Source organism: Triticum dicoccoides, chromosome 1B (assembly GCF_002162155.2).
Source record: "Triticum dicoccoides isolate Atlit2015 ecotype Zavitan chromosome 1B, WEW_v2.0, whole genome shotgun sequence".
Lineage (NCBI taxonomy): Eukaryota > Viridiplantae > Streptophyta > Magnoliopsida > Poales > Poaceae > Triticum > Triticum dicoccoides.
Window position 1 is genome coordinate 606243512 of NC_041381.1, and position 9949 is coordinate 606253460.

General features: G+C 42.0%; 1 protein-coding gene across 1 annotated transcript; it reads left to right on the forward strand.

Annotated features, from left to right (window-relative positions):
- Positions 1–6272: 6272 nt before the first annotated feature.
- LOC119309909 (soluble inorganic pyrophosphatase 1-like) lies at positions 6273–8502 on the forward strand. Its single transcript, XM_037585815.1, has 9 exons — positions 6273–6342; positions 6540–6646; positions 6774–6802; positions 6896–6961; positions 7064–7171; positions 7274–7339; positions 7432–7552; positions 7655–7736; positions 8234–8502. Exons 2-9 carry the CDS (start codon positions 6544–6546, stop codon positions 8274–8276), a joined length of 618 nt encoding a protein of 205 aa, XP_037441712.1. The 5' UTR covers positions 6273–6342; positions 6540–6543; the 3' UTR covers positions 8277–8502.
- The last annotated feature ends 1447 nt before the right edge of the window (positions 8503–9949 follow it).

Genomic DNA, 9949 nt, shown 5'->3' on the forward strand with positions numbered 1-9949 from the left:
ACGCTTCTCATGATCGGATAAGAGAGTGTTATGATGACCTTGAAGGTTGTCAAACTTAGACTGAAGTCTCTGAAGACTCCCAGTCAAGGTTTTAGTGCGATCCATTTCTTCACCCAACAAATCATCACTTTTGTCTAGCATGTTTTGAACCTTTTCAAAAGCCTTTTGTTGTTTCACAGCAATCTTAGCAAGTTTAGAGTAGCTGGGCTTGAGGTTTTCATCATATTCATCCTCAGTAGATTCAGAGGAGGGGTAGTTAGTTACCTTGGCACCCTTTGCCATGAAGCAATAGGTGGGAGCGTAGTCATCATTGCCTTCATCAGCATTGTTGGTGACACCATTTTCTTTAGAGTTGAAGATAGACTTGCTGAGAATGCAGTAGCGAGAGCTAGGCTTGCCACACCAGACTTGGACTCCTCAGATGCCTCCTCTTCCTCATGTTCCTCAGATTCAGCCTCAGAGTCCATTTCCTTGCCAATGAATGCCCGAGCCTTCTTGGAGCTGCTCTTCTTGTGAGATGAAGATTTTGAGGATTTTGATGATGAAGACATTGAAGATTTCTTCTTCTTCTTGGCATCATCAGAACTGTAATCCTTGTACTTATTCTTGTTTGATTCCTTATCCCACTGAGGACAATCTTGAATGTAGTGACCAGGTTTCTTGCATTTGTGGCATAGCCTCTTCTTGTAGTCACTAGATGAGGAATCATTACTACTTGAGGATTTTCCAAAGCGACCATGTCTTGAGAACTTCTGAAATTTCTTCACGAGCAGTGCTAGTTCCTGGCTCAGTTCATACGGATCACCAAGGCTGCTGCCAGAGTCTTCATCTTCAGACTCAGAGACTGCCTTGGCTTTTAGAGCACGTGGTTTGCCATAGCTCGAACCATAGAGATCTCTATTCTCAGCAAGATGGAACTCATGAGTGTTTAGCCTCTCGAGGATATCAGCGGGATCAAGTGACTTGTAATCAGCACGCTCTTGAATCATCAGTGCCAGAGTATCAAATGAAGAATCAAGCGATCTCAGCAATTTCTTCACCACCTCATGGTCGGTGATGTCAGTGGCACCAAGTGCTGGAAGCTCATTTGAGATGTCAGTGAGGCGATCTAAGGTTTGTTGAACATTTTCATTGTCGAGTCTTTTGAAGCGGTTGAGGAGATTGTGAAGAACGTCAACACGAGAGTCATGTTGAGTTGAGACTCCTTCATTTACTTTGGACAGCCTATCCCAGATAAGCTTAGCACTTTCCAAAGTACTCACTCTTCCATACTACCCTTTGCTCAGATGGCCACATATGATGTTCTTCTCTTGAGAATCGAGTTGCTTGAATCTCTTCACATCAGTAGCGTTCAGAGAAGGTGTGACTAAGGGAACACCATTTTCCACAACATACCAGAGATCATTATCAATTGCCTCAAGATGCATTCGCATCTTATTCTTCCAGTAGGGGTAGTCCGTTCCATCGAAGGTAGGACACCCAGCAGAGACCTTGATCATACCTGCGGTCGACATAACTAAAACTCCAAGCGATTAAACCAAAATCACACAGAACAAGGGAGTACCTTGCTCTGATACCAATTGAAAGTGTGTTATATCGACTAGAGGGGGGATGAATAGGCAATTTTTATGAATTCTTCACTGAGGAATTTTCTGGTGAGGAAATTCCTTAGCGAAGAACTACTTGCAGCAGAATAAGTACTTAGAAGTAAACAGAACAGAACACAAGCATAGTCATCATGATGAAATGAAGACAAGCACAGAGTACAGAAAGCGTAAACAGATATGAACAGAGGATGAAGACGGACAGACTGAAGAAATTGAACTGAGGAAATTAAGAAAGTCTTCAGTCAAAGTCTTCAAACAGATATGAACAAGCACACAACAAGTGAAATGAGGAAATGAAAGAGTTGAGGGAATAGAACCAATAAGCTCTGTGAAGACAAAGATTTGGTAGACCAGTTCCAACTATTGTCTCAGTTGTACATCTGGTTGGAGCGGCTAGGTATTTAAACCCGAGGACACACCGTCCCGGACACACAGTCCTCAGCGTATTCTCCTTGAGCTAAAGTCACACAGACCTCGCCCAATCACTCGTGGTAAGTCTTTGGATGACTTGGAAACCTTCACAGACTCGGTCACTCGGCGATCCACAATTCCTCTTGGATTCTCTAGACCTTGACGCCTAACCCTCTGGAAGAAGCACAGTCTTCAAAGGTAACAAGCGTCAGATCCATGCAGGATCAATCTCTTCAGTGATGCTCAATCACTTTGGGTTTGAAAGTGTTTGGGTTTGTGTTTTTCTCACTTGATGATTTTCGTTCAAAGTCCTCGGAGGATGGGTTGCTCTCAAATGACAAGTGTCAGTTTCTCTTGGAGCAGCCAACCAACTAGTGGTTGTGCGGCTATATATAGCCTAGGGAGTAGCCCGACATGATAAGACATAAATGCCCTTTAGTGATATGACTATTAGGTGGGTAGATATTTTGGGACAGCTGGTGCGTAGCACAACAATGGTCGGAATTTTGACTCTCAAATTCCTCAGGACTATCATGGTCCTCACTGTGTAGGCAATCCGCACTAGCGAATTCCTAACTCCTCAATCAGAACAAATTCCTCAGCAACCAGAAGAACTTCGTCTCTGTTACTGAAGAAATTGACTGAACTGTATGAGATTCCCAATGGCTTCACTCGAAGGGTTTGGTAGGTGTAGGATTTTGAGTTGAGCATCACATGGAAATTTTTCTTTAGTATTTCCTCGACCCCCTTTAACAGTACGGTGTTTCCTATGACTCAAGAAAGAGAAAAAGAAACTACGAAAACAAAAGTCTTCACGCTTCATGTTCCTCGAATGAATTCCAAGTCTTCAAGGTCACACCAATTTCTTCACTTTCAAAGTCTTCAGAAAGTCTTCAGAAATCCAAAGTCTTCAGTTGAAGAACTTCATTTTTAGGGGTCGACTTTATCTGTAATTATCAAACTCCTCATAGACTTATAGACCTGTGTACACTTACAAACGCATCAGTCCCTTAACATATAAGTCTTCAATACACCAAAATCACTAAGGGGCACTAGATGCACTTACACATAGATGTGTCTCTCACGGAAGCAAAAATGTGGCTCCACAATAAGTAAACGTGTGCGTCTTGCGAAAAAAAAAGTTTGTTTTCTTTTTCAAGAGGCACTCGCGGAAGCAAGTAGTTCATCACGGAAGAAAGAACTCACAGAGCTGGGATCGGTAACTAATAGTACTATTAAGTAATACTAACATATAGAAATATATTTCTAGAAATAGAAACAAACTAATATATATAGATAATCGAAATCGAAAAGAACTGTCTTTTCTGTATACTTTCCTTGTTCTATTGCAAATGGATCGGATCTTCATGCCTCCATTAGAAGTAAATCTGTGTCTCTCACTAAAGAAGAAAAAATGAGTTCTTTTCCTTTTCTGAGAGGCACAACTCTAAGCAAATCTCTGCCTCTACGAGAAGTAACTTTGTGCCTCTTACAGAAAAGAAAAGAAATACATGTTTTGTCCTTTTACGAGAGGCACAACTGTGCCTGTCGCAGAAGCAAATCCGTGCTTCACGAGAAGTAAATTTGTGTCTCTCTTGAGAAAAACATGTTTCTTTTTTTCATTTTTCGAGAGGTCGCCAAGCAAATCTGTGCTTCCATGAGAAGTAAATCTATGTCTCTCACGAAAAAAACCGGTTCACGAAAAAAATCTTTTCCAATTTTTTTCCAAAACCTAAGGAAAACTAGGGAGAAGCCGAAAGGCAAAAAAAAATCATCTAAAAGCCAAAAACACATACATAAAAATAAAATAATAAATTTTAGAGGGAGAGCCTAGCAAGCGACACGTGACAACAGTTGAGAGCGTGCCGAGTGGCGCGCTCCCAACCCACCAAAATTAATTGCTCGGAGCTCCTATATGCCGCTTGGTGCGGCAGCTAGCGCTCCTTCCCACAGGATGCCCCCTCAACTAGGCCCACCCATTAGTAGTTCACATAACAAAAAAAATCTAAAAACCAAGAGAGTGGGCAAGGGGGATTGAACATGCAACCTGCGGCTTAATATGTCGCTTGTGCGGCAGCTAGCACTCCTTCACACTGGGGGCCCCCTCGATTGGGCCAGCCCATTAGCAGTTCGCACAACAGAAAGACAAAAAAACAAGAGAGCGAGGAGATCGAACGTGCCTAACCAATTGACCTGATAAGGGGTGTTGGTTAATAGGCAGCGTGGAGCTTTAAGAACTATCAGCAATGTGGAGATGAGAAATTTTTTGAAACTTCAAAACACATTTTTTTGCAAAAGTGATTTTTTTATATGCAAAGACTTCCAAAATTGTGAATAATTAAAAAAAACTCAAACAGTTTTTGTAAACACAAACATTTTTTGAAAAATCTCCAATATATTTCGACACTTTGAAAATTCGAATATTTGAAGAAATTTCAAAAAACAGCAAAAAAAATTGTAAATTTGAGAACGTGAACATTTTTGGAAGTTAGAAATCACGAACACTTTTGGATCTATGAATTTTTTTAATACAGGAACGTTTTTCAAATTCAGAACAAAATTTGAAAATGCAAACTTTTTTTGAGATTATTGAACAAAATTTCAAGATGCAAACATTTTTTTAAAAAGTGAACATTTTATATAATACGTGATTCTTTCTTGAAAACAGGATTTTTTTAAACAACTGAACAAAATTTGAAAATGCAAACAAGTTTTGGAAATGGAAACAATTTTTGAATATGTGAACAGTTCTTAAACACGGTGACATTTTCCAAAACTCCCACATAAATTTGAAAACGTCAACAAAATTTTATAAACACAAGCATACTTTTAATATATGAATAGTTTTTGAATTTTATGAACTATTTTCTGAAAACATAATATTTTGTGAAAAACACCTTTGAAAGAATCTGAACATATTCTGAAAGATAAAAGGCGATTTTTTTTAAAAAAAAGTGAAAACGGAAAAGGAAAAGAAAAGTAGAGAAAGAAACAGAAAAAGCAAAAAAAGGAAAATAAAAAAGTAGCTTCAAGTGGTTGATCATCTCGTGGCGCTGCCGCTCGTTCTCCAAATGCATGTTCACCTCTTATTTGGAGCTACAGAGGACTGTGGGAGATGCCCCCCGACGAATGTCCACTGGCCACTCCGGTGCTCACCATGGGCATTGAGAGAACCCTGGAAACCATTCAAGTACCGCCCACCCCACCGACGCGTGAAGGTCACTGCATGCATGCTTCTGTAAAAAAAAGTAAATAAATAAATAAATAAATCTCACCGCCCACCCCACCGATGCATGCATACATTAGAGCTACTTACAGTTCGCCCTAAAACTATTTTACGGGCAGTTATGCCCTGGCACAGAACAGATCTTGCAAAATTTAACTTAAGATAAGCTACGTTTAACTAAAACATAATTCATCCAGAACACACAAGATCATCTACATTTAACTAAAACATAGATAAAAGGTAGAACTAGCAATGACGCTGGCAGGCTCACGGCTTTACGTTGAGGTAGTACTCTGTCGCCAACCGGTAGAAAATGTTGGCGAGCTCGTACTCCTTCGCCGCCTCGAGCCAGGCAGCGGCGCCATCTTCACTAGCCGCTACCGTATCCTTCGCCGCCTCAAGCTCGATCTCCACCTCGCGGAGCCTCTTGGTGGTTGGACTACGCGCCGCGAAATCTCTCGCTGGAGTTTGGAAAGGGAGGCGGTGGAGAAAGGAGCCGACAGAGAAAATGAAGGATGAGAATCCTAAATCACCTCACGACCGGCAGATGTAGTGGCTGGGTTCGATTTTGCGGGCCACTCGTATATTTTTATGGACCGGACCAAATATACAACATATGTTCGAGCTGCAAAACAAGCAAATACGCTAAATCCGTCGAAAATATCCGAGCCGGTGGCTATAGCGCATCTGCTAGAGTTGCTCTTAGTTGGGAATATAAGAATCCCACCGCCCAGCACCATCGAACAAAAATGCTTGTTGACCAGGAGCCTAATAACAAACCAAGTCGCTACGTGCACCCACTCGTGTACCCAGCCAGATCCCAGACTAATTAACGGCAGCTCCTCATTGGCCAGATTACCCTGAAAAAAAAACTCTAAAAAACAGCAAAAGAAAATCCTAGCTATATATAGTAGCATTACTGTCTAATTCGGGAGCGCATGCAGGAGGTGTCCGAGCTGCCGCTTCTCCCGCCACTTCTCCAGGATATCCAACCCACCTAGAGCTCTATATAATTAAGCAACAACCGTTTCTGTGCTTCAAGTGTTCTTCTCCTGGTCATTCATATCCGCCATCCGACTCAATTCTTATCGAAATTTGGTAAATGCCCAAACGCCGCTCCTTCTCCTCAGATATCAATTTACAATTTTGTTCGGTGTGAAGAAGAAGAGGGGGTTTCTTGTTGCCCAGAAATTGCAGTACCACGAGTACCTTTACTTTTTTTTCTTTCTCCATTGGTTGTTCATTTGGAAGGAAATTCATGATGATTTCCTTGGCTGGGCATCGGGGAATTGTAGGACAATGGCCGAAGGCAAGAAGGACAATCCGAAGCTGAACCAGCGGGTCGTATCATCTCTCTCGAAGCGAACTGTGGCGGCACATTCTTGGCATGATCTCGAGATAGGTAAATACATACACATATCCTAATAATGTCTCGCCTTCCATCAAAATTGTTTTCCCCCGATCAGTGTGAAAAAGTATATTTCTGAACGCTCGTATATAATCTGATGTATGAAATCTCCAAATTCTAGGACCTGAAGCCCCTCAAATCTTCAATGTTGTAAGCATCTTGACATACTCTATTGCCTTGGCACGATGTGTAAATTATACGTAGCAAATAGTTCAGACGCATCATTGTCTTGCACGCATTTAGGTTGTTGAGATCACAAAGGGGAGCAAAGTCAAGTATGAACTTGACAAGAAGACTGGGATGATAAAGGTACACACACATTCCCCACTTTCAGCTTGGCAGTGTATGGCAAGAAAGCTTAAGAAATTTCTTTTCACAATGGAGAGCATTAAAATTAAACTGTTTCTCTAGGTTGACAGGATTTTGTACTCGTCCGTAGTCTACCCACACAACTACGGTTTCGTACCACGGACGCTGTGTGAAGATGGGGATCCACTCGACGTCTTGGTCCTGATGCAGGTGAGTTTTGCACTACTGATGTCAAGTTTATTCCACTCACAAGGTGATGCACATTGTGTCCGAGAATGTTTTACGAGTTCTGACTAACCTACACCTTGATAGGAACCCGTCATTCCTGGTTGCTTTCTTCGAGCTAAGGCTATTGGGCTTATGCCCATGATTGATCAGGCAAGATAGTTTTTTTTAAGAGTTTCATTTATGAATATATCAATCTCACATTATGTCTGCCTGATACCGTGATTACTTTTTGGAACAAAAAGGGTGAGAAAGATGATAAGATCATTGCAGTCTGCGTTGATGATCCCGAGTACCGTCATTTCAATGACCTTAAGGAGCTCTCTCCCCACCGCCTTGCTGAAATCCGTCGCTTCTTCGAAGATTGTACACTCAGTTTCCTCACATATTATCGGATTTTACGTCAACCATAGCGACATAAATGGTTTCCTTAAGTGCTTAAGTTTATTTGCTGTTATGCATCTGCAGACAAGAAGAATGAGAACAAGGAGGTTGCTGTGAATGACTTCTTGCCATCGAACACTGCACAGGTTGCCGTTCAGCACTCAATGTGAGTTGTTTCTGAAATAGCTTTACAGGGTTATCTATCAACAATTAGTTATGCATATGCATTTCAGAGGCATGCCTCCTCCACACTATAATGAGATGCAAACTGACACCATCTACAGTTAAAACATGTTTATGTTACTACATAAGGATGTCTACTGAAGCTAATTTAACATACATTACCTGATTTAAGATAGATTTGTAGTTAAAGCATACTCACTTTGTTTAAATTATTTGATGTTCTAGCTTTGCACAAAGTCAAACTTCTTTACATTTAACGAAGTGTATAAGAAAATATGCTATCTTCAAGATCAAACATATATAGTACAGTACAAAAATATATTTTATGATGAATCTAATGAATGGTGTTGTATATTTTGATATTACAGACTTCGTCAAGCTCTTTCTTTCTTTTGACTTAGAACAAAGTTGCAACTTTAAAATAATTTCGAACAGAGAGAGTACAATATATTATTATTGACCATTCTGCCGCTGTTTCAGGGACCTATACGCAGAATATATCCTGCAGAGTCTGAAGAACTAATCTTAGTTGCAAACTTGCAAGGCTGCAGAAACCACCCACGTGGTCTCGTAAGAGAACAATAATCGACTACATGGCTTTTATTTAAGGCCCATTTTTCCCTATATATTTAAATAATGGAACAATGCTATTCCCATACATATTTTTCTGCAGAACATTGTAATCAAGGACTGATGTTATACTTGTGCATAGTGTTTCATAATATTTGAATCAACACTTGAAACATTTAGTCTTGCCCTGTTGGCCTGAATTTCAAAATAATTATTTGGAAAAGGCGATTACCAATCTTAAAGCAAAGCAGTTAACACCTTTGTGTGTGTATGACTTTGAAGTGCATGGTGTGTGCTCCGGAGCATGTACTTTATTCATATGTATGTACATGTGAGTACCTCCGAGTCCCGGAGCTGATAGTTATCGGCATCGTCACAAGTGCTGTTAAAATTTCAAACAAGTGTGATTGTTGAGATTAATATACATGCATAAGACCAACTCCAGCAGGGTCGCCATACCATATCGGGCCAATTGGCATAATAACCTCCGAAAAGGCCACTCTAGCAGGTACGCCATCCTCTTCCAGCCAATGGCGCAGATGGCCATGGCATTGGGAAGCGTGTTAGCTAATAGCATCCGCCTCGTGCCAACTTCCCGCAGCCACTGCCGCCATATTTGCATTGGGAGGTGTGTTAGCTAATAGCATCCGCCTCGTGCCAACTTCCCGCAGCCACTACCGCCATATTTTTCAGTCGCCCGCTGCTATAAAATGGTCTCCACTTTCTCACCACCGCCGCCCACAATATACATGGACGTTTTCGAAACGAAGGTAAAAGATTTGCCTCATCGATTAATTAAGTAGAAGAGAGTTGCCCAGTTAATCAACGGAAAACCGGGCAAAAACCGATACAAACCAACCACATGTGGACTACTCACGAAGCATGCAACCCCGTAAAAGCACCAACCTGACAACCATACCCAACACATAACGACCACCAACCCCCACACTGCTACATCGCAAAGAAACCCCTAACGAGAGTAACACAGCCGAAGACCACATGCACCACCAAATCCGCGCTGACAACTCAGACCATAAGGACAACCCAAGGGGCTGATGACCATCAATCAAGCAGCTGCAGACGCCTTTCTTGTGGCGCCACTCTTCATTCTCTTGCTCCTGAGAGCCTCCTCTACAATCGTGTTGCCAGATCCAGGGTTAGCCGCCTCCAAACGTTTGAGCAAGCTGTGAATCTCTATCTGGAAGAGAATATCATTGATCTTGTCACGCACAGAAACCTGCCCAATGGTCTCGTGCGAGTGAGTGACTGTAACATCGGAATCTTCACGCTCCACAATGGCGAGCAGCTGGCTGGGCTCCAAAGGATCAGGCGCCAACATGTTGACCGCCTCAACATTATTAGTCACAGATACCATCGACACGATGTACTCAGACGCCTCTAGTTGCTCACATGACCTAGGCGAATCCTGCCCCTCAACAGGGTTCACCTGCGAGACGACCTCCACATGCTCCAAATACTGAGGCGAAGCAGGTCTCACACATAGTTGTTGAAGCTCGGGCATAATCTGCAACACAGGGGCAACGACCACGGCGATGTCCCTCGCTTACAGCGGCAGACATCGACGACAAGTTGTCCCCAACTCAAGGGGAGAGACAACCATAGAGC